The 25,474-nt window shown below is 40.4% G+C and overlaps 1 protein-coding gene across 1 annotated transcript; it reads right to left on the bottom strand.

Annotated features, from left to right (window-relative positions):
* Positions 1 to 14,669: 14,669 nt before the first annotated feature.
* Positions 14,670 to 22,876, bottom strand: vgf (VGF nerve growth factor inducible). The gene is made up of 2 exons (XM_004574810.5): positions 22,630 to 22,876; positions 14,670 to 18,970 (listed from the first exon to the last, which is right to left on the bottom strand). The coding sequence occupies exon 2, from the start codon at positions 18,918 to 18,920 to the stop codon at positions 16,773 to 16,775; it is 2,148 nt and encodes a 715-aa protein (XP_004574867.3). The 5' UTR covers positions 18,921 to 18,970; positions 22,630 to 22,876; the 3' UTR covers positions 14,670 to 16,772.
* Positions 22,877 to 25,474: the final 2,598 nt, after the last annotated feature.

Here is a 25,474-nt window from a genome sequence, read left to right as displayed (position 1 = left end):
TGCCTCTCTTCACCCTAATTTCTTTTGTAAGATCTCCCAGAAAGAGTTCTAATGAAGGAACCTACACACCTGGTCAAGGCGAATATAACAGAGTCAGTTCAGGAGTAGGTTGTAAGAACCTCTGACTGCTTTGTTCACACATATCTTAGCAGGGTGGAATCGCATTCCCTCTTTCTCATAATACTCATCAGTGTACTTTTGCAAAGGTTTTCTGGGTCACCCGACGCCTCTCGCTTGCATTTCAAAAACATTTTGACGTCAACCCTCTGGATTCTGATTACTTTTGATTTTATCCTTATATTTCACCTTTTCAAATTGTTCACCATGTCATGTTTGGTATCATTCTTTTCAGCACAACCTCACACGTCTGAATTTAAAGATATTGTTTTTATTCTCACATACTGTATTAACACAACTGACCTAAAATCGGACCAAAGACATAAAAATCAAGTATGAAAAAGTTTGATGTTTTTGCTGTGAAAAACACAAACAAGTTTAACGAATAATTTTCATGACTTGAAAAGAACATATGCTCAAATTTTGTGAAATATAGGTAAATATAATTATTTACCTAAAATGCTGCCAATGCCTGAGGAGTTTTTCTGCAGCCACTAAAACTCTCTCTCTCTCTCTCGCTCTCTCTCGCTCTCTCTCTCTCTCGCTCTCTCTCTCTCGCTCTCTCTCGCTGCTGTCACTCACAAAGCTTCGCCATCTCCCGAAGCAACCAAATGCCACATTGCTGTAAAAATTTTTTTGATTGGGGCATTTGTTCAGCAATAGGAAAAGCACTCACCCTATTGGTTCTGCTCCTCAGCACAGGTACTACAGCGAGGAAACATCAGTTATCTGTAGGGAAGGCCTGGATGAAACAACCCACCAGGTGGCAGCACAGTGCATTTGACAAAAAACGTGTAAAGCATCTGAACTTGAACGTTTTCTTTAATTCAATCTTGTGGTATAATTTCATTGCATCTGCCGAAGAAAGCATTACTGGGGCCGAGATGCTGTGGCTTTCTGTCTGGATGAAGGCCATGACTGTGAAATGAGTCAACTTTAATGACACCCAAAACATATTCTCACATGACCATAACATCAACACAGTGATGCAATCTCAATGCATGTACCTGTTCATAAAACACACAAAGCTCAGCGCAGGACCCCTAACTGACCGGAATAATCTTATAATCAGGATGACATGACAGACAGCAGCTGGAAAATTCAGAAGTGGCATTGATGGAAGCGTCGAAACCATCCACAAAATATAGACCCACTCGCCTGTGAGAGCATGTTTCACTACAATGTTGTCTCTGTGGGCTAAAACTGAAGCCGTTCAATAGAGACATTAGTAAAAATCTTATTCTAATTAATATATGCTCCTTCATATGTGAGAGCTTGTATGTCTTGGGAGAGAAACAATGTTTTATACATGCACATACATGATGATGTTAAAGTAGTGAACAATGCACTTGGTCTACAGTTTATGAATGAATGTATGGCAATAGACACATCTTTAGCACAATAACGGTGCATTTCCAACTGAAAATCAAAGATTTTTCTGGAAGACAGTTTGGTATCAAGCCATAAATTTGGTTCACACACTTTCACACGTTGTGTCGTAGCCATCGAATGACAGATCAGGATATGATCCCACATTCATTGGCTGTATTACATTTGTGTGGAAAGTGACCCTTGTCCAGGTCTTTTCTTATATGTTGTATCACACATTTCACAATACCTGAAATTGTCACAAGGAATCAGACCATGTCTCTGCTCTGGGGTTATTTGCAGATACGATTACAATCTGCATTTTTCACCATGTGCGTTGCTGAATTTGGAACTGTGGTGTAGGTGAGTCTCATGGCCGTAGCAGTGGTTACAGACATAGGATGCACTGAAAGAACCTGTGGAAACCTGTGAGTCATGTGGTGATGTTCATTGTGTAATTACAGCAAGATTGTGGATGTGGATTACTGTGTGTAAAAACACACCAGCAACATGATGGAAGATTACAATCTTGACATTTAAGTATTTTCAAATTTGGTGACATCAGTGTGGGATACCTGCTGATTATCATCTATGGTAAATGGTAAATGGCCTGTATTTATATAGCGCTTTACTAGTCCCTAAGGACCCCAAAGCGCTTTACACATCCAGTCATCCACCCATTCACACACACATTCACACACTGGTGATGGCAGCTACATTGTAGCCACAGCCACCCTGGGGCGCACTGACAGAGGCGAGGCTGCCGGACACTGGCGCCACCGGGCCCTCTGACCATCACCAGTAGGCAATGGGTAAAGTGTCTTGCCCAAGGACACAACGACCGAGACTGTCCAAGCCGGGGCTTGAACCGGCAACCTTCTAGTCCTACTGCACTCTATAGCTTTCTTTCTCAGACATGGCAGCACTGGCTGAGTGTGCAAGACATAAACAGAAGTTAAACTTGTTTTCAATATTGTTTGAATTAGACAGTTACTTCCTTTTTTTGACAATATATATATATATATATAAGGTACTCACTCCAGCCTTAAACATTACCCACCTCCATTAACTCTAGTTCTTTGGCTAATAGAATCATTATTACTCTGCATATCTGCTTCATCAAGAAATAAATCCAGGTTATAAATGTTATCTGCATTTAAAACAGCCTGAACATTGCTGGCTACTGAAGGTCCTCTAAAAACAGCATTTATCACACCACCAGGCTGGGAGCCGTCCACTGCTCTATCAGGGACATTAGCCAGACTCTCTTACTCTGATGGGCACCTGTTCTGGGTTATCAGCACCAATATCTCTACATACTACTCAGGCATTGAAAGTGGATGTGCCTAATCGTTGCTGACCTGTCGTCACCACTACTGCGCCATAGTCACAGCGTCGTTCACATTGTCAACACCAGAGGGAGCAAGAGAAACACGACTCCTGTCATCAGGAGACAGCAGTAGAAAAGCATCACCAGAATTAATATAACAATATAATATAACCACCATTGTTCACATTATCAACAGCAGTAGGTGGCATATAAACACTAGTGTTATAAACACAGCCAGAGAAACACTAACATTATCATAGTGAGAGCCAGAGAAGCAGCACAAGAACTGTTAAAAGCACCAGGAGGCACAGAAGCCACAGCAGCTGCAGGATTAACAAACACGTGGAGTAGTGAAACCAGATGGTTCACACACATGTAAGTGGGTGAAGAGCTTGTGCCAACCATCGCATCTCTATCATATGTCTATTATTATTACCATTAGCATTTGCAAATATACTAATTAGACATGGGTTTGTGAAACGGGGGGCGGGGGCTGCATGACATCTTGTGACAAAGACACACACACAACAATAAGATTGTTGATTTGTGTATCTGTGCATTCTCACAGTTTGGTGTTCCAGGTGCTGTATGTTGTTTGTTTCTAATTCCCTGTGTTTGCGATACATCATGTTGTTCTATTTGTGCTCTTATTATGTTTCCTTCTATTTTCTCCTACTGATGGTCCTGCTACACATATAATGCATTAACTGACATCGCACTAATAGAAATCAATAAATAAGCAGATAAAAGAAACACATGAACAAGAGAAGCTTATACTGACGTTGTAGAGCTCATCGTGGAAAAGCAAAGTGTGTTTGGCACAGAGAGCATTCAGATCATAAACCTGTTTGCAAAAGCTGCCTGACAGGAGGTCAACACACACACACACACACACACACACACACACACACACACACACACACACACACACATGTGTCTCATCCACCAACACCATCATGCAGCCGCTGCTGCTGCATGATGGTGTTGGTGGATGAGTCATCCACTCCTCAGCACATGACATCATGAATCACTTAACCCCTCTGTAGGCAGGAGAGCTGCAGCCATTATGCTTTTCTCTCTCCTAGTAACAAGGCTAGGCACCTGACAGATTCGCTTTTTTGTATTCTTCTGTTTTTCTTTGTCATCCTATTTATTTCATGAGCTGAAATTCATTCTTTTTCAGGGTAGCCTACATTTTCACCCTTATACTTCAACCTTATATCCCTCCCATCTGTCTGTTTCAGTTACTGGTTCATCCATGCATCACATGGAGCAAACATGAATCAGTTTGTCACACACACGTGTCAGAAAAGGCATCCAGTGTGAAGTCTTTGCTAAATCAAACATGTGGATTCAAAACAGAGTCGTCTATACCAGATCAGTCAGGGTCCAGGTTAACAGTGATGGTCTCCAATGCCATTGCCCAACAGGTTGCTGGTGAAAAGTGCTGCTGTTGGCTGAATACAATATTGACATAGGAAAGGGATGAGGTGTGATAGGAGGCAGTGAGAAAAAAAGAAAAGGCAGGAGTGTGTAGGTGAGAACAGAGACTAAATGACTAGTAGAGGGGGAGTGCAGACTGATGTGATGGAGATGATGGCAAACAAACGATAAGTCAGGCTTCCAGCATTGTAGCCTCCATTTCTACACAACGTTTCTACAGTAGAATAACTGTGGTGATCGCTTTAATGTGTCTTTGGGCTGGTTTTCAACTTTGTTTGTGTTGAATGAATATGGTTCAGAGATGGTGACACTTACCAAAAAACAGAAGGTGGAGAAGGAGGTGAAAGAGCACAACATGTAATTATTTTTATTGGAAAAATTGAATAATGAGGATGGGCAAGATTAAAAATGAGTATATCAGAAGGACATCTCAGGTTGGGACAAGACAAGAGAGGTTTACATTGTTCAACACGTGCAGAGGAGAGACAAATCATGCTAAATCAGAATCAGAAAACGTTATTGTTCGTTGCAAAGTAATGGAAATTTGTTTTAAACTTGGTTTTCACTGTATAGAAAATAATACAACAACAAAAAACACAATATAAACACAGCATACTGAGATTAATACATAAAAATTATCTCTTTTTTTAAAAACAATATTTTTAGTGCTTTTGCAACCACATACAAAGATTTGCTTTCACAGTAATATGCCGCAGTAGTAAGAACACCCCCCCCCCCCACACACACACACACACCCTCACCTCCCATCCCTGCTCTCACCCAAGCATACATCAAATAAAAACACATGAAATGTGCACACATTAGTATATTATGTGGCATTTATACATATTGAAGGAAACAAAAAGAAGGGAAAAAAACCAAAAACAAAATAGAAATAGCCCAAATGTACCCAATGCCCAAACCTGGAACCCTGCGTCCACATTTCCTGGTACAAATAAAGCATTTTTCCAAATAGGACTAAACCGAGAGAGATTATTCTTAATATTCCTCATTTCTTTTACTGTAAACCAAACTTCAATCATGTTTCAGACTATAGGATTATTTGTTTCTTTCTTTAATTGTTTTGGCTGTGCAGAGTATAAGTACAAGTTTAATGGCATTTTAAGAGAATTTGTTTCCATCCCCACCCAAGAAGGGATATTTTGGGATGAAAAATAAAACATTATTGTCCTTAGTTGAATAGCCAGATAATGCCAGTAAAAGTTGGGGGCATTTCAACCCCCCTGTGTCGAAGGGAAGATGCAACAAAGACAAGCAAATGCGGGGACGCTTCTTGTTCTAAATAAACTCTCTGATTACAGTTTTTTTCTGAATGCTTAAACCCTAACTGTGATTCCTGTAGCACAATCTCTAAAACTATTCAGACTTATAGCAAAACCACTCACTGAGTTTGCAAAACTAAAAGCACAAAAACTGCTTTGCACTCAGTTTGCAATTTTGTAACACACACTTTGCAAAACTGTAGGCACAATTCACTGCACAACACTCAATTACCAAATTTCCAACACACTCCTAGCAAAAGTATACACATGTATGGCTATCATTAACACTAATTTGCCAACTGTCTGGCACACTTTCACATGTGAAAACTTTTTTAGATAATCAGTTCACTTTGCAATCAGCCTAAGCACTATAATACAGGTAAGCTGTGTGTGCGGAGTACAATGGAGGGAGCAGAAAGAGTGAGAAGTAGAGGAGGCCGAGGAAGAGGACGTGGAGGTGAAGAAGTAGGATGAAGAGGACGACAAGGACAAGGAGGAGCAAGAGGAAGACGAGAAGGGGGGAGAGGAAGGGTAGGAAGAGTAAGAAATAGAATTGCTGATGACATCAGAGCTACAATAGTGGACCATGTAATCAACCGTGGAATGACCCTGAGGGTAGCTGGCCAACGGGTCCAGCCTAACTCGAGCCGCTACACTGTAGCAAGTACCATAAGGACATCTTGAAATGAGAATCGGTTAGTACAGTCACTTCGCACAAAGATTTGTAGCACTGCCATATGCCAATGAGAAACACACCAATACCATTGATGTAAAAATACTGAAATTGTTACTTTACAGAGTTGCTAGATGACCAGATGCTGGGGCAGAGGAAGCATGTTCACTGCAGACCAAGTAACCCATATAGTCATTATGGCGATTGCAAATAATCCTATACTTGGAAATAAACACTTGTGTTTGTTTTGATGTGTTTGAATAAACACCAGTACTTGAAGTTTGGATCCCTCTATGCTTATGGATCTATGACAGAAGTATGAGCTCAAACTGACATAGCCTACCTTGTGCACAGAGAAAGCAAAAGCCAGATGTGTTTTGTATTCATACCATCAGTGTGCAGTTGGCGCATTGTGTGCTTAGTAGATGATGGCTTGTGTGTACTGTTTGATACGGAAACACCATTTTTACGAAGGTGTGAAGAGTTAATCTAGCTGTGTTTGCTTTTGCAAGAGAACTACAATGTTTTGATTATTGGGTGACAGGTTTTCTTATTTGTGTGAAGAGTTTTGCAAAATTAGCCAATAGTTACAAAAAATGTGCTTAAGCAATCAGAAAAAACTGTAATAGACCTCTCTGCATTGAATCATGTCTGTTATTAACCTCTGTCTCTCTTCCACAGCATGTCTTTATCCTGTCTTCCTTCTCTCACCCCAACCGGTCACAGCAGATGGCCCCGCCCCTCCCTGAGCCTGGTTCTGCCGGAGGTTTCTTCCTGTTAAAAGGGAGTTTTTCCTTCCCACTGTCGCCAAAGTGCTTGCTCATAGGGGGTCATATGATTGTTGAGGCGACCGTTGCTGTGATTTGACGCTATATAAATAAAATTGAATTGAATCAAAATGGATTTGTTAAATATAGGCAGGGTTTTCATAATGTAAGACGAGTCCTCAACGTTCTTCATAATCAAAGTGAACAGGAAGATACAGCCATTCCCTCGCTTGACATGGAGAAAGATTTTGATAGAATCAAATGGCCATATCTCTTTGATGTCATTGTTAGATTTGGGTTTGGTAAATCATTTTTGCATTGGATCAAGCTGTCATTCTGTTGCTCAGGTTCTAACTAATGAGATAATTTCTGAACCATTTGACATTAAAAGAGGGTGTCTGCAGGGTTCTCCACCTTTATTCCTTTTAGCTATTGAACCTTTGGCAATAGGTGTTAGCACCAGTGGACAAATACAAGGTGTTAAGATTGGTAGACAGGACCATAGAATTGCTTTATTTGCTGATGATGTCATTTTAATTTTAAAAATCTTTATTTGTAAAGCTAAAAACTTCTGCGTCTGCAGTAAAAGGATTTAATAGACCAGTTTGGGCCTTCTCAGGGTATAAAGTAAATGTAACAAAACCATCATTAATGTTACTTAAACAAGGGTATAGTCAAAACGTAAGTCAGAATATATCTGGGTTTACTGTTAATTCTGAATTCACTATTGGCATTAAAATAGTTCCTTCACTAAAAGATGTGGTGCTTCTTAACTATAATACAATTCTACAGAAAATTTCTAAAGATCTGGAGCGTTGTATAAGTTTATAATAACATCTGTTATTGGAAGGATAAGTGGTCTTAAAATAAATGAATGTTTCAGAATGTCCCACTGGCTCCTCCTACTGGATTGTTTACCAATCTAGCATCATTACAGTTTTTTCTGATTGCTTAAGCACATTTTTTGTAACTATTGGCTAATTTTGCAAAACTCTTCACACAAATAAGAAAACCTGTCACCCAATCATCAAAACATTGTAGTTCTCTTGCAAAAGCAAACACAGCTAGATTAACTCTTCACACCTTCATAAAAATGGTGTTTCCGTATCAAACAGTACACACAAGCCATCATCTACTAAGCACACAATGCGCCAACTGCACACTGATGGTATGAATACAAAACACATCTGGCTTTTGCTTTCTCTGTGCACAAGGTAGGCTATGTCAGTTTGAGCTCATACTTCTGTCATAGATCCATAAGCATAGAGGGATCCAAACTTCAAGTACTGGTGTTTATTCAAACACATCAAAACAAACACAAGTGGTTATTTCCAAGTATAGGATTATTTGCAATCGCCATAATGACTGTATGGGTTACTTGGTCTGCAGTGAACATGCTTCCTCTGCCCCAGCATCTGGTCATCTAGCAACTCTGTAAAGTAACAATTTCAGTATTTTTACATCAATGGTATTGGTGTGTTTCTCATTGGCATATGGCAGTGCTACAAATCTTTGTGCGAAGTGACTGTACTAACCGATTCTCATTTCAAGATGTCCTTATGGTACTTGCTACAGTGTAGCGGCTCGAGTTAGGCTGGACCCGTTGGCCAGCTACCCTCAGGGTCATTCCACGGTTGATTACATGGTCCACTATTGTAGCTCTGATGTCATCAGCAATTCTATTTCTTACTCTTCCTACCCTTCCTCTCCCCCCTCCTCATCTTCCTCTCCCCCCTCCTCGTCTTCCTCTTGCTCCTCCTTGTCCTTGTCGTCCTCTTCATCCTACTTCTTCACCTCCACGTCCTCTTCCTCGGCCTCCTCTACTTCTCACTCTTTCTGCTCCCTCCATTGTACTCCGCACACACAGCTTACCTGTATTATAGTGCTTAGGCTGATTGCAAAGTGAACTAATTATCTAAAAAAGTTTTCACATGTGAAAGTGTGCCAGACAGTTGGCAAATTAGTGTTAATGATAGCCATACATGTGTATACTTTTGCTAGGAGTGTGTTGGAAATTTGGTAATTGAGTGTTGTGCAGTGAATTGTGCCTACAGTTTTGCAAAGTGTGTGTTACAAAATTGCAAACTGAGTGCAAAGCAGTTTTTGTGCTTTTAGTTTTGCAAACTCAGTGAGTGGTTTTGCTATAAGTCTGAATAGTTTTAGAGATTGTGCTACAGGAATCACAGTTAGGGTTTAAGCAATCAGAAAAAACTGTAACACATAGTGAGTGAGAAAGGTGACTGGAAAGGAAAAACTCAATGCATCATGGGAATCCCCCGGCAGCCTACATTTATTGCAGCATAACTAAGGGAGGATTCAGGGTCACCTGGTCCAGCCCTAACTATATGCTTTAGCAAAAAGGAAAGTTTGAAGCCTAATCTTAAAAGTAGAGATAGTGTCTGTCTCCTGAATCCAAACTGGAAGCTGGTTCCACAGAAGAGGGGCCTGAAAACTGAAGGCTCTGCCTCCCATTCTACTTTTAAATACTCTAGGAACAACAAGTAGGCCTGCAGAGCGAGAGCGAAGCGCTCTAATAGGGTGATATGGTACTACAAGGTCATTAAGATAAGATGGGGCCTGATTATTTAAGACCTTGTATGTGCGGAGCAGGATTTTGAATTCTGGATTCAACAGGAAGCCAATGAAGCGAAGCCAAAACAGGAGAAATCTGCTCTCTCTTTCTAGTCCCTGTCAGGACTCTTGCTGCAGCATTTTGGATTAGCTGAAGGCTTTTCAGCGAGTTTTTTGGACATCCTGATAATAATGAATTACAGTAGTCCAGCCTGGAAGTAATAAATGCATGAACTAGTTTTTCAGCGTCACTCTGAGACAGGATATTTCTAACTTTAGAGATGTTGCACAAATGGAAGAAAGCAGTCTTACATATTTGTTTAATATGTGCATTGAAGGACATGTCCTGGTCAAAAATGACTCCAAGGTTCCTCACAGCGTTACTGGAGGCCAAGGTAATGCCATCCAGAGTAAGAATCTGGTTAGATACCATATTTCTAAGATTTTCAGGGCCGAGTACAATAACCTCAGTTTGATCTGAATTAAGAAGCAGAAAGTTAGCGGCCGTCCAGGTCTTTATGTCTTTAAGACATTCCTGCAGTTTAACTCATTGGTGTGTGTTATCTGGCTTCATGGACAGATAGAGCTGGGTGTCATCAGCATAGCAGTGAAAATGTATGCTATGTCTTCTAATGATGCTGCCTAAGGGAAGCATGTATAATGTAAACAGAATGTATGGTCGACAGTAACGAACGCTGCACTGAGGTCTAGCAGGACAAGCACAGAGACGAGTCCACTGTTAGAGGCGCTGATCGTTTGGAGAAAGTAATTATTGAAGTGAGCTAAGAAAGATCAGTTGGAGAATCTAATTGGAGAGTCTAAATAAATATCAGCAGCCCTGAAATGAGTCACTTTTTTCGCTAATGGTTAACATTTTATTTGTGACAAAATTCATGAAGTTATTGCTGGTTAAGGTTAAAGGAATGTTTGGCTCAACGGAGCTCTGACTTTTTGTCAGCCTGGTTATCGTGCTGGAAAAAAAACTATACTGGATTAGTTAGTTTTACTTTTACTCCCTACATTTTTAACCAAACATCTGTACTTTCTACTCCTTATATTTTCAATGCTCCTAACTTTTTGTTTGAAGCATTTCAGTTGTTATTTCATGTCACATTGGTCCTTCATCAACATCAAACCAATCTGAACCTGTAACTCATGAAAAGCAATCCTTTTTGTGTATTAATGACCAGCAGATGTGGCATAAAAAGAGGTAAAAAACAAAATAAACAAACAGGCAAAACTATCAGGGGTTAAAGTGGATGATTTTTTGGTTTGTTTGTTTGTTTGTTAGCTCTCAGTAGAAATAATCGTGACGTGATTAATTTCCTCATGATGAATTTTTAAAAACAGATGTTCCTTCCTTTTCTTTGTTCTACTTAGTTGACTCAAGCCGAGTGCATTTACTAGAATTAAAATTTAGACTAAATTAAATTTTGTATTCCCATCTACAAATTTTATTATTACACAAGGTTCACTTTGCACAGCTGGTAGAGATATCCTCAAAAGAGCTACATTTTCACTTTTACTTGAGTAAAGAAGTTGAATCAGTACTTCAACTTTTACTAGAGTATTTGTCAACAGTAGTATGTGTAGTTCTATTTAAGTCTGTACTTTTGCTACCTCTGCTGAGGATCCACAGTATCCACACTCATACGCAGTGAAGATGTAAAACCATTAACAAGATAATGATATACACAAGATGATGCATGCAATTGAAGAAAAGAAAAGTGGAGGAATTAAAAGTAAGCACTTTCTGAAAGGTGTCTACCGTAATGAAATGAATTCCTCACTGCTGTATAATCCATAATTGTAAATGTGAATGGTATTAGGAAATGACCGGGCAAAAGAGGATCTTTGGAGAATATTGTTAGATGTTCAGGTTTTATGCCATTTGTCAGAATAGGTCTAGAGTGTGAATAACGTGGTGGATGGTTTCTTTTACACATTTAAAAAATTCAGTTGAGTCTAATATTGGAAATAGATATAAAATGTATTTAATCCCACACTGAGGGAAATTAGATAAAAAGTCAGAGAAATCAGAGTAAGGTCCAGGTGGATGATAGATAACAGCAGCAAAAGAACTGGCTTTTGAGTTTTCAGGTTTGGTTGAAAAATGCATCAGGCTTTCAAAACTCTGTCTGGTCTTTAGTGTGGAAGATTGCTGCCACACCCCCTCCTCGGCCTGTGCTTCGAGGATTCAGACAGTTAGTGTTTATTCATTATCACTTATGTTAGAGTTTGTATTGTTGATTGTCATTTATGCTTAGAAATATTTAACCATATATGCTTAGAGGTGTATAATCACTTGTGTAGTGATAGGATGTGTGATCTTTAGCAGGCCGCAAAGGCTTGGTGTGCATTCCAGGAATGCACACCTACATCCTGGGAGCATGGGAGAGGTCGTACCTTGTTTAATTGTGTTATGGTAGGATTAACGTAGCTACGTCTGTTCTAGTCTAAGTGCTTTTTGTGTATAAATGAACTGCTGGACTTCCTTACTGTGTTATCTAGGATGAGGGGGGGTCTACCCTCTTCCTGACCAAGGATGTTTGCTTGTGTGCTTTTATGACCCTTTGATCAGCAGTACCTCACACACACACACACACACACACACACACACACACACACACACACACACACACACACACACACGGGCAAGGTACTCTTTGTGTGTATGTAGACGTCATATGTTAATGAACCTATGCATATTCATGTAACCTAAGGACAGGACAGTGGTACGGGAGAACGGAGGAGAGCAACTGGGGCCAAGCGAAGGAACGGCGTTTGTCCGGTTCTCTCCCGTGCACGAGTAACATGAAGAAGCTTGCCTATCCATCTCCATAAAACCTCTCTTGACATGTCTAGATGACATTAAAGCTTGGTTGGCTCGAAACTTTTTAAATTTTAATAAAAAGAAAACAGAAGTGTTGGTGTTTGGACCCAGTGGTCCCTGTGAGTCCTCCTCTGTTGTTTTAGGATCCCTGGAAGTCTATTTTAAATCTGTTGTTACTGACCTTGGTTTTAAGTTGGACAGTGATTTTAAATTGGACAACCAAATCAGAGCAGTGGTGAAGTCCAGTTTTTATCATTTAAGGCGACTGGCAAGACTAAAATCTTTTCTTTCGAGGCAGCACCTTGAAACAGTGATCCATGCTTTTATTTCTTCTCGCCTGGACTACTGTAACTCACTTTATGTGGGGGTCAGTCAGTCATTGCTCTCACGTCTGCAGCTGGTTCAAAATGCGGCTGCACGACTCCTAACAGGAACTCGAAAAAGAGAGCATATAACCCCCGTGCTGACCTCTCTGCACTGGCTGCCTGTGTCTTTTAGAGTTAATTTTAAAATTCTTATGTTTGTTTTTAAATGTCTACACAGTCTTGCCCCGCCTTACCTCTCTGAGCTTCTTCATCCCCACATACCCTGTCGGTCTCTCAGGTCAGCTGACCAGCTGCTCCTGGAGGTACCGAGATCCAGGAGGAAGCTCAGAGGGGACAGGGCCTTCTCTATTGTGGCTCCAAAATTATGGAATAATTTGCCCATGCATGTTAGAGAGGCCCCTTCACTGTCCACTTTTAAATCACGTCTTAAAACCCACTTTTATTCCTTGGCTTTTAACCTCAGTGAGACTTAGTTTCTTTTTTAATGCAGTAGTTATTTAATGAATGATTTCACTCTTCTTTTATTTGTTTTTTATTTATATCTCATGTAATTTTATTTTACAGTTCCAATGTACAGCACTTTGTGTCAGCTGTGGTTGTTTTAAAGTGCTTTATAAATAAAGTTGATGATGATGATGATGATGATTTGTGTCTTGCTTTGCGGTGTAATCATATTGCCTTCAACGTTCCAGCGAATAGGTTTATGCTACAAACCTATCAACTTACATAATCATCCTGATGTAAACAGGTTTCTGTAAGGTAGAATAATCAGCATGTTGATCAATTATTAATTCATGTACTAACAGGGACTTAGAAGACAGAGAGACTTGCACTGTTTTACTCGTTAGTGCAGTATGTTGTTATATTGTTTTTCCTTTCATTTTCTGTGGATTTTTGTTTTTTGGTGGTCGGGGACCAGACACAGTCTCTAAGGGGATGGGGATTTGGGGGACAACAGGAGGAGAGAAACTGCAAAGAAATTTGTAAGACTGCAACCCTGCTTCCTGCTCCAGAAGGTTACAGAAATAAGAGCTGCTCCATCCAAAGTGGATGGATGCCATCTCTCCTAACAAGACCAGGTGCTCCCCTGAAAATTTCCATAGCAGGCGATAGCTTCAGTGTTGCCTGCTCTGGCCCATGCAAGACAATTCACTACGGTTGCTGGTGTCTCTGTCTTCACGTCTCAAAACAGAATTGGTAATATCCAGTTTTTTCCAGAGCAGAGTAGCTGGTGTGGAGTGGTTGGTCGTGCACTCACAGAAGATTGTCGTGGGGGCTCTTGTCAGGCCTGCATCGGCTAATCCACAGTGTTACTTGTGTGGGTTTTTTCACATAGTTGGGCCCCAATGAGACCCTGGACAAGCACATTCTCTTGGGGCTACATAGGATAAGTGTAGGTTTTCCCAGCCTCAAAGTCCATCCATATATGCATACTGCTGGCCCGCACAGACATGTATGTTGGGAAGTAAGACTGCAGTTCTCTATTGAGCTGCTCATGATTATGATCATACTTCAACCAAATTGGACTGGCACAAATATGGTCCAAGCGAGCACAGTACATCATGCATTCTGGTAGCAGCCCGAGAATGATCTTTACCGTCCTGGTTGAGCAGTTTATTGAATCTAGCACTCTTTTCAAGACTGAGAACACTGATGAATACACAAAGGCAGTCAGTCAGGCACTCAGCAAACAGACAGTAGGGAAAAGCCTATACTGATAATCACTGTCGTGATGTGACAACTGCAAGCTCACCATCAGAAGTGTTCAGCTTTACTTTGGTCACCAAAGTCACACATGTTGCCGACCAAAGTGTCCAGGTTCGATGAGATGACGACTTTGCTGTTGCTGTCTCTCTCTCACAGTCTCTTTGTGTCCAAAATGAAACATTTTTTTAATAAAAATATTTTTCTTTATTTCTTTATGTGTAGTAAAATAGTAATTGACATGGACATTTACATCCAGCAAACACATATTTATTACAGCGGTTACAATGAGTTACATCTAGAAAGAGCGTTGGTAACACTCATTGCATACATGACGCAAACAGTTAGTAGTAGGTACACTGACGTTTTTGTTTCATTCATCTTTAAGATTTTTTTATACTTTTTTCATTGATGCATAAATGTCTTTAAAAAAAGTTGTTTTTCAGATGCAAGTATACATAAACGTGCAGACATTGTACCCTCTACTGTGTCTCAGCCCCTTTCTTTATTAATAAGCCAAAAAGAAAAGCATAAAAAAAGCAACAAATCATTAAAAATGACAAAAGTTCAGTTCATTCTTTTTGTTACTCGTAGCTCATGGTTACTTTTTTCTATGACACTTTCAATGCCAAGATGCTGTGCTGATACCTTGATGATGACAAAGATGAACACCAACAAGCCAAAGTGGAAAACCTCTTTTCAATTGGAAAAATAGAAAAAGTAGCAAAAGAAAGTTTTTATTGATGAATTATTATTAGTATCCATGTGAAAACGAAAATCAGGCTGTACAAAGTTTCTTTTTGTGTCATTGTCATTGAAAAATGTTTGGAAATGTGGAGCAAACATAAACATGAGCAAACTGTTAAGATGGTGAGAACATTTGCATTATGCACTTTAGTCTGACTGACCACACAAAGTGCTTCACACCAAACCTTACCATTTTACTCTGTTCTTGCATTGCTTTATTCCCTACACTTACACATTTGATCTGCATTTGACCTGCCTTGCATTCGTACTTTGGCAAATTTAGAACCAGTACATGTATCATGTATGTTTTTCATTGTGGGATTCTCACTAATTAGGAGATTTGAAACTAGAGCCTTCTTGATATGAGGTGAAGGGATGTTACTAAACACTGAACCACCATTACAGGAGAGTTTTCCTATAATCAACATTTGGATAATGGGAAAAATGGGAAAAATAAGCCAAATTAAAACTGAATTTAAAAATGACAAATTAAAAAAAGAACGAATAAAATAAAAGTTTAAAAAAAATGTGTGAAACTGGGATTTCAGAGCACTTAGTGCCAACAACACTTCTTGTAAAATAGAAACTTGTAACATTTACTAAAAAACTACAAAGGCCATCTTGCTTAGAAAAGTAATGTATTAAATGCAAACTGCTGCTTCTAAGGAATCTGTTGAGAGTGACTGAAAATGTAGAATTATTCTTTTGCTTTTAAATATCTCCATGAAAAGATCAGTATGGCTCCACCATTACATCCTCCTCCAATAGCAGGACATGTAAAACACTGGACTGTTTTCTAGCCAGGGTTTGGCTGAATTTGTTATCACCGTAGCAACAAGGTTGTTGAAGTTATGCAAAAGAATGAGTCATCCAAGCTATTATATTGGTGGTAGTCTGGCTTTTTGATGCATTATGTTTTATTATAAAGAGCTTTGGTGGATATGTGTGAGTATACATTCACAGAAACGTGCTTTCCATTAAAAATTTATCCTTTTATATGAACAATAAAAAACTGATACATTTACATAAACATGTGGTCATTTAAAAGATAATTATAGGGAGTGGCTTTTGATTTCTAAGAGGTGATAGTGAAAGAATGTATGGACACCCTGCCTTTGGGGGCTATTTCCTTCCACTGAGGGGGGACTTTTGGTATCTTTTGGCCAGGCATAATTTTGAGGAAACTATTTTAATTTGATAATTTTCAAATTTTAATGCCAAAACTATCATTCCTGACAGTAGAGCCAACATGGGAATAAATGTTTTCAAATTCATCTGACTGATTCTGAAAAAGGCCTTCGGTACAGGTAACAGCATATTTAAACATCCTCCTTTGTTGGCATTTTAAAATGTCCATATAGAGAATGTTGTCAAGAAAAGTTAAAGGATAGCAAAGGAAATGAGTGCAGTTGTATATCTTTCATCCGTTTTATCCAGACCACCTCTGGGGAAAAGTCTTCTGTGGTGTCCTTGTCTCAATCATAACCAATCAAAATGATTACAGGAAACTTATTACATATGAAAAACCACCTAAATACTTTAACATAAATAAATACACTCTTTTCTGCTTGTGGCTCTTCTTCTTCTCGTCCTTCTTCTCATGTCTGTACTCAGTCCATCATGTATGGCTTCTTCATGGATATCTGCTGTATGTATTTCTCCAGATCATCATAGTTACTGTCTGGCTGCTTTCCAGCCACATAATAATCTGCAGGCGCTGGGGCTGAGTAATACAGCTGCTTCTGCTGAGAATGGATTCTGGGAAGTGGATGTAGTTTGGGGTTGGACGCTGGCTGAAATGTCCAAGGGTACAAAGAGAGAGGGTATCTGGTGTAGTAAGACTTCTGCTGTTGGCCTGTAGGGGGTTTTCTCAGCTTAGGTTGGACCCAGCTGTTGTATCGCCTTTTGGGAGAAAAAGCATAAACATCATCCACTGAATGAGTGAGGAAGTTGTTGAGAGTGAGAGCGGGCTTAAGGATCAAGTAATAGGGTTTAAGTCTGGGTGCAGGAGGAACATAGATGGGGTAGCCTTTGTAGGGCTTCTTCTGGTAGTAGGAAGGATAAGTGTGGGGGAAAAGGGGATAGTGAGGATATCTAGTCCAAGCAGCTTTAGGTGACGTGAGCCAGAGGTCCTGTTTGATCGGCACAGGAGGCTGGGCCCAGATATTTTGATTGCCAAGCTGAGGTTTTGCAGGTTTGTTCCAGAGATCCTCTGATCTTGTTGGATTTTTCTTCTGCAACCAAGTTTTGAGGAAATGAGCTGCTGGAAATGGTTGGTTAGAGGCGGGAATGTCATTTTGATTGCTTGAAATCTGTGATTCCGATGAAAATGGTGAAGATATGGGGGATAAAGGTCGTCGCCAACCTGATATCACGTCAGGCGACAAGTCTTTCTTCTTCTTCTTCTCCACGTCACTGATGATGTCCACCACATCATCAGCAGGGAGGTGGAGCTTGCTGGAGATCTCTATAAGCTTGTCAATGGTCTGAGGATCAATATCGTCTTCCTCTGTGACTTCCTGTTCTTCGTCAGACCTTTTATCCTCTGCAGCGCTGGAGAGAGAAGAGCTGTACTGCTTGTTCCCGTTATTCTGTTTGACCATGTACCGCAGCAGCATGTCTGAGGCAATATCAGCTAGCATCTCCTCCTCCATCTTGGCTCTTTGTGCCTCAGCTGCCTGTCTCCTCATCTCCTCCTGCTCACCTTTGGCCTGAGCCTCCTCTTCCTCTGGACTCAACACCTCCTCATCTTCTTCCTCCTCCTCGTCTGGATCATCATCTTCCATCGTCTGTTCTCTTGGAGCCTGGAGGTCTGCTGAGTTATGATTACTGTCATCAAATTCATCCATAAAATTATCTCCTCTGAACTTTGGGAAGCTGAGAGCTTTCTGCGTCTCTTCTTGCCATTTAAGCTTTTTCTTAGTGATAGCAAGGTCACTGCCTTTATTTATGGGCATGATGTCGTTGTAGCTGTAGTCTCTGCTTTCTCTGTGACTTTGCTCAGAGTCTCCTTCCCTCTTAATGGGCACATTCAAAGCAGGGAATTCCTTCATCATCATCTCAAGACTTTTTAGCTCCTCAGGGCTGAGCTGTTCCTCCTCCTCACTACTGGCTTGATCAGGGCTGGTTGATCCCTGCTGGGAACCAGTACTCTGTCCATTATCGCCTCTTCCATCTGAGCCAGTGGGAGGCTTCTCTCTTGCTATTTCGACTGTGTGGCTTGTAGTACGACTGGTCACCCTCTCGGTCAGCTCCTCTTCTTTTTGTGCTTTCTTCCTCTCTTCCTCTTCCCCCGTTTCCTGCTCCTTCCCCTGTGTCGCCATTAGCAGCTCTAACTCTTGTCGTCCGTCTCTGTCTCGGTCTGCTCCCTCAATCGTTCTCAATTTTCTGTACGAATCTTTGTTTTTATATTCCTCTTTCTCTGCCGTCATCTCTTCTTCCATTCCATCACGCCCCTCTCCTTCGCTCATTTGCTCTGCTTTTGAATTATTCAGTGCCTCTAGTAAAACTGCTGCTAGTTTTTTGGGATCAACATTTTTAAAAAGCTCTTCTTCATGCTCTGCTTCCTCTTGTCTCTGCATTGGCTGGCTTTCTTCACCACCTATATTCCTATATCCAGACACAGTCAGCCCTGACATATGTTGGTATGGCTTGTCAAGGGTGCTGAGAGGATTGGAGGTGGACAGATGGAGAAAGGATGCTGCTGTCAGAAGAAGCAGCCGTATTAAAGCACTTGAGGGATTATGGTATCTAGTCATGGCTAGCCAGAACAGGACTTTCTGTGAGCGGTGAAGGAGATCAGAAATCCCTGGAAAAGAGAAGAAACAGAATCAAATCTTCACTGAGAATGCAAGGATGTATATGTGGGTTTGATGAGTGAATGAGTGAGTACCACATATGACGGCTAAAGCTTGTTTTCTATCTGCAGTTAATCACAACTTTTAGTGTAACCATGACCGTTTCTTCTCCTGGTGCTTGACTAGCCATTCCACTCCTATCACACATATTGCTCCCATGAAAAGATATTCTAAAAAATGCATACTGTGTTTACACTTTAGTAAACCTTTTGTCCCGTTTCATTTTATGAATTTGAAATTAATCTCATTAAATCTGTTACTTTTATTAGATGTCACCAAAAGTTTTGGGAGCTGACACGTAGGGATGGAAACTGATGAGAGCTGAGTGATGCAGATTCCATTGTCAATATCACTTATCAATTATCGATTCTTGTTGGAGCTATTTATTCTTTTTTTATTACTTTGAAGTTTGCTAGGGGTTGTTGTTGATTTACATATATTTTTGGGTTATTCACAAGTTTTATTTGTAGGTTTATACTTCTTTTATTGTTTTGTTTTGTTGTTTGTTTTGTTAAGTCAGCCAGGAGGAACTGTAGGGCCATTTCCTTTAAATGAAGGCACTGGTAAGTGCACGTGGAACTGATAGGTGAGCAAATTTGACGAATCCAAGGAACTGAACATCTCGAGTCCCATCCCTACTCCTAGAGTTGTTCACAAAAAAGAGTTGTAACATAAGTTATAACACACAGGGACCTGAAGTGAACCTGAGAGTTAAAACAATGAAAGTGTCCATTGTCTGCACTTTTCATGATTTACATTTTGCTCTTTGAAGTTTTTTTAAATTCTCCTGTTCTGGTGAACTCTGATATTGTTCCCTGCTCTCTTCTGGCCCACTTGCTAACAATCAACCTTCTTCAGAAGTCCAGCTCCAGTGACAAGCAGTAAGGATCTTGGAGGACTGCACATCTCCTGAAGGTAAAAACCTTTCTCCATCCGCATCCAACCGAATTGTAGAGTTGGGCGGATTGATCCAAATATCGATAGCATCGATACCAGATCGATACTAGCACGATTGGATCAATACTTTGCTTTTATCCTTCAAGTTCAGTATGTGGCCCGCTGAACTGTGTTAATCACTTCTTTGGAAAAACTAAACCTCAAACACGCACTCTGAAAAACGTGCAAACTTTCTGTGCTTTAGATTCAGAATTTTTTTAATTCTAAGTCTCCAAAAACCAAGTTTGAAAACATGAAAAGCTGAAAGGTGTGTTTTGTTGTGTCAGCTAATTATTGTGGAAAGTAACAATCACAGTGGTGATTAAAATGTGTTCAGAATTTGCAAATTGAGAAATCATCTCATAAGTCATGGCAAACTATTCTCCCCCAATTAGCTGCTGAGTAACTTCAGCAATACTGGCCCTGTATTTGCTTTGTATTGGATCGATACCAAAATTTGTAGTGTGGCACAGAAATTCTGTGAATGAGGGAAAGTGTGAACGTGAAATTATATCTGAAATACAATAACACATGAATAACACAAATCCTGCGTGAAGCAGCCCAGACGAGGTCCTGACAGACATTGACTGATGCGCGCGCGCACACGCACACGCGCGCGCGCGCGCACACACACACACACACACACACACACAGGGAAATAGGAAAGTGGAGACAGAACACAAAACAAACAGAAAACAGAAGCTCGCGCAGTGAGGACTGAGGGACGTGACGCTGTGCTCTAGCACTAGAGCAATGTTTCCGTGCAACACTAAGAGCACAGCTGGTTTTCACTTTCTGCGTTTTCGCGCGCGCGCATGCGTGTGTACCTGAATCTAGTGTAGGAGTAACTAACCAAGGTAGTTATAGTTAACTAAACCGGGCAGAGGAGGCGTGGGTTTTCACGCACGCAAGACGCGCTACCTGCAGTCCTCGAAGATCCTAACTGCGCGTCGCTGGAAGCGGATGATATGTGACTGCTGAATGTTGATTGGTTGACAAGTGGGCCGGAATAGAGCAGCGAGCGATAGCAGAAGCAGAAAAATAGTGAAAAAACGTAAAACATGATCAAATAAATCATCTCTCAATGTCGCTGCTGCTGACGCGCTGCTCTGCTTGGTGCTGCAATGTTGAACCCAGAGTGCAACAAGTGAAATATCTTGAAATCCGCAACAACCAAACCGGTGCGCATTCACTGCCATGCCGTCTTTGGAACGGGTAAGACGTTTATCACACCGAGTCGTTTACACCATCAGAAAAAGCTGCTCTTGTTTTCAGAAGCCACCGCCTGCCTGCATCGCCATGTGCCACATGCAGCAGTTAAACACTGTAAAAATGCGCAGGAACAGCAAACTCAAATGTATTTTCTAAGAATACCTAAACAACCAGTTGTACGGTGAGATTTTTTTATCCCTATTAAAGCAAAACAATTCAAGTTTAATGTCATTTCGTTCTCAGCTAATTACCACAAACCTTTTTGTTTGTTAAATCACCCAACAGTTCTATCAGTATATTAGTAAATAGTTGCTAAAATCCTTTTGTTTTTAGTTGCAGTAAACACACTTCGGAGATACAGGAACAGCATATCCTGCGGTGGAGGCTGGGCTGTGCCAAAAAAGGGATTTCACATGTTCTCGTGTGTTGTTGTTGTTGTTTAATGTCTAATACATGTACTTATATTCGTGAGTAGACTGTACTGAGCAGGATTTATGAAGAGGCTTTTGAAGTGTCTTCATCACTCTGTGTAATTGTACCCATTTTGTCATCAAGCCCTTCCTTTTTGGTTACTTCAAGTAATTTTATCGAACGGTGATGTTGAGAAATGATTGGCCTATTTTTGATAGGTTTCAGGTCAACAAGTTATTTTTAACCGTTTAAATGTAATCATTGTTTGGCACAACGAGATGACTCTGTTGTTTGCACTGTTGCAGCAGGTCACAGTTCCCAGAAAAGCAAATAAACATGAGCATACAGCCACCTCAGACTCTGTTCGACAGTAACCTCCCCGCAACTCGCACTTCACATGTAAACAACATTATCTCAGACTAACATGGACGTCAGTATTATGCAGAGACAAAAGGTTGCCGTTGTCTCTGTGGTTTTTAATGCGAATGTCCCCGCGGTTACAGCTTCAGTCTACTTATTTTACAGTGCAGTTGTTTCAGTCTAGGATATGATTGCTGGAAATGACGATGATTGAGATGATGTGGCTGAAGATGAGAAGTAGGAGGGGTTGTAGGAGCAGACACGGTTGATTATAAACAATGAATTTTGACCACATCAAATAACAATACTTTAAGCTGCCATCAGTGCACAAATCCACTTCAACGTGACGCTTGACTTACGAACCGCCTGCGTGTCCGCAAAATATTGACTGGGGCCTAATTGATTTTTATTCAATAAAATCAATTAAATGTGCCACAGTTTGGGACGAACATAAATACTTCCGATTCATCTACTAAACCTCCTCCAACCCATCACACAGCAGGCATTACCACCTTTTTCTGCATTTTCTATATATTTTGCACATTTCCTGCGCCTCGCTGACATCATAATTTTGTTGCAATATTTCAAACATTTATGAGTATTTCTAAGAACGGTTATATTAACGAGCAACAGTACTTCTTTCGGAGAGCACAAGGTTAAATGCTTTAATGCAAAATAAGTTGCCGCTTACTTGCAGTTCAGTGTGTGCGGCGGGGGAATTCCTGCTTTCCCTCCTCGTCACGTCACACAGCTGCTGAAGTCCTGCAGTCATCCACTCCGTGCTCGTCGTGACGCGTGCCGTGTTGTAACGTGCTGTTAATCCTTGTTACTGTTATTGTTGTATGTCGCAGGGTTTCGGACTCTTCGTGTGCTCCTATCACAGGAGTCAGAACCTAATTCGTGTATTTTCAGGACTACGGACAGAGGCTGCGGCTGTCTTCTACCCCCTCCTTCCGCACACACGTGATCCTTGCGTCAAGGTCCCCATTGACGTCAATAGACTGGATTTCATTCATAAGATTTTTCTGCACCCCACCGACCTTATCTTATCCCTCCTCCCCTATTTTATCAGACCAATTAGCTGCAGTGCTGCTGTTGAATAAACAGAATATTCGTAATTCATGGTGCAACCTCAGAGAGCTGGTCCAAGCTTTCACGGGCAAACCTGAGTGCAAGAGGGAACATTTGGGGTTTTCTTTAGACATAGACACGCTTATTTCTGCGGCTGTCTCACGTTTGTGTGCCATCAGAGCTTAAGGATGCTGTGCACTGGTGTGTGACAATGGAGGCAAAAATAGCTCTCCTAATAAGCTGTGAAAGGGCTCAGTTTTAGTAAATAAATACATTTATTTTTCATGGATCATCATCTCCATCCTTCTGTTCACTGGTGCAATTCTGCATTCATCAGCGTCTCCAGTTTTGTGTTAAAATGTCTGGTTAAAAGTCCACTGCCCTCTCTTAGATATTTCTGCACTGCTACAGCTGCATCATCTGAACCTTTCATTCAGTGGTGCTGGTTTCAGTTATTGTGCAAACGTACAGTTTTTAAGTTTGGGGAAACCTGCAGTCAGCTGAGACATCATCTGTTCCTCCCACTGAAAACATCCAGATGAACAGAATCAACTTTTGGGGAACTTTTCTACTCTTCATTATTTTCATAGTTGCCTCAACTCCCTCTTAATAGTGTATGAATGTGTGTGTGAATGGGTGGATGACTGGATATGTAAAGCGCTTTGGGGTCCTTAGGGACTAGTAAAGCGCTATATAAATACAGGCCATTTACCATTTAATTAATCTTCTGCACTTCCTGTTTCCAAGCGTACGCTCTCTGTCTAGCCAATTCATAGAAGTCCAATTCTCCTTCCATACTGTCCAATCTCACGTGCAACACACTTTTTCTTTTCCACCTTTCTTTTTGCAATGCACGTGCCCTACCAGTGTTCCTGGCTACTTCTCCTTCATCTCATAGACTGTCCAACTTTTTTATTACCACTTATTCTTCACTGACATATTTTCCTGTAGTTCCTAATTCTGCCATCAAGTCTCTTTGTCTTCTTTTCTTTATTCTCAGTTTTCTTCACCACTTCAGCTGTCCTTTCCAAGTCTTCACTACCACCCAGAGCCTTTAATGTTTGTCTTAAACCACCATGTCAGTTAAAATGCAAAAAAGAAACCGTAATGCAACTCTACGAATATGATGCTGTGACAAAGAAATGGTAAATCTGTTAAAAATGTTAATTGACCCACAGGGGTCATCTTCATCTGCGTATGTCTCTGGATACAGTGGCTCATCTAAAAAAGAAATCAGAAGTACTTTGCTCACTGGTACAACTCTCAAACATTTACCTTAAAGCAGTAATTCTGGTATAGCTGAAATTACATCTACCTAATTTATAAAAGCTTCATTTAGCCTGGAAAAATAGTTTGCTGCTCTATAAGAAAAAGCCCTCTGAAAAACCAGAGCATTTTACTGTTCATCACTGATATACGTTTCTCTGTAGCTAGGCTGACACAAAGTCAGAGCTCCGTTGTGCCAACCATTCCTTTAACCTCACGAATTTCTCAATTTTAACCATTAGAAAAAAAATTATTCATTACTGTCTCACAAGGGTAACTTTATTAAATTCAATTTTATTTGCATAACGCCAAGTCACAACCGTTGCCTCACGGTGTCGTTATGTACATTTACTTTTAATACCATTGATATTTGGACTGCTTTTCTCCATCATCTGCCTCCCTTGGTCACATTGCAATAAGCTGTTGATGGCTTCTCATGATGCATCATCATGGATTCATAATCTTCATTTAAATGCTTGCTCACAAGGGGTCACATGATTACTGGAGTTTTCTCTGTTTTCTTTATACTCTATGTATAGTTTCTTCACCTTCTAATATAAAGTATTTGCTCAAAGAGGCTCGTCTCGTTTTCTCTGTATTATTGTAAAGTTTTTTGCTTACAATATAAAGAGTATAAATCAGCTTGAAATATAAATGTCAAAGAATAAAACTGATGATGTGCCAACTAAAAAATATCCAATCCAATGTTTGTTCAAAACGTATCATCACTCAGTGATCACTACAACTACATTTTCTCTAAATAATACAAGATAAAATTCATCAGTTCTCAAAGTTTAGCTCTGTCAGTTAACCTTTATTAACACCAGGTGAAGAGTTCCTGTTATGAATCTGGATGACAAGCATAGTTTTTGAAAGTGCGTAGACTAGTCTTCTAGTTTTTTGTTAGCAGTTTAATCTCACTGTGGTTGGGCATGCTAGTCTTTACAGGTATCTCTGCAATATATCAATGCAGGAAAGCCGCAGTCAGCTGAGACTGAAGATGTCACTTGGATGAAGGACGAAACATTTCTCCATCTGAAAACGCTACGTCCAGATGAACAGAATCAACTTTTAGTGTATTCGCACCAACAATCACACCCAAGGCCAATTTGGAATCACCAATTAACCCAGTGGTTCTCCATCTGTGGGGTGTATAGCTACTGGACGTGCACAACTAGTGAAATGTGAAAATAAGAATG

Source organism: Maylandia zebra, linkage group LG3 (assembly GCF_041146795.1).
Source record: "Maylandia zebra isolate NMK-2024a linkage group LG3, Mzebra_GT3a, whole genome shotgun sequence".
Taxonomy (NCBI): domain Eukaryota; kingdom Metazoa; phylum Chordata; class Actinopteri; order Cichliformes; family Cichlidae; genus Maylandia; species Maylandia zebra.
The sequence above is the reverse complement of the archived record's forward strand: the minus strand, read 5'-3'. Positions and strand labels throughout refer to the sequence as shown.

Excerpts from the sequence above, each read along its gene's own strand:
- vgf (XM_004574810.5), bottom strand. The coding sequence starts at position 18,920 with ATGACTAGATACCATAATCCCTCAAGTGCTTTAATACGGCTGCTTCTT.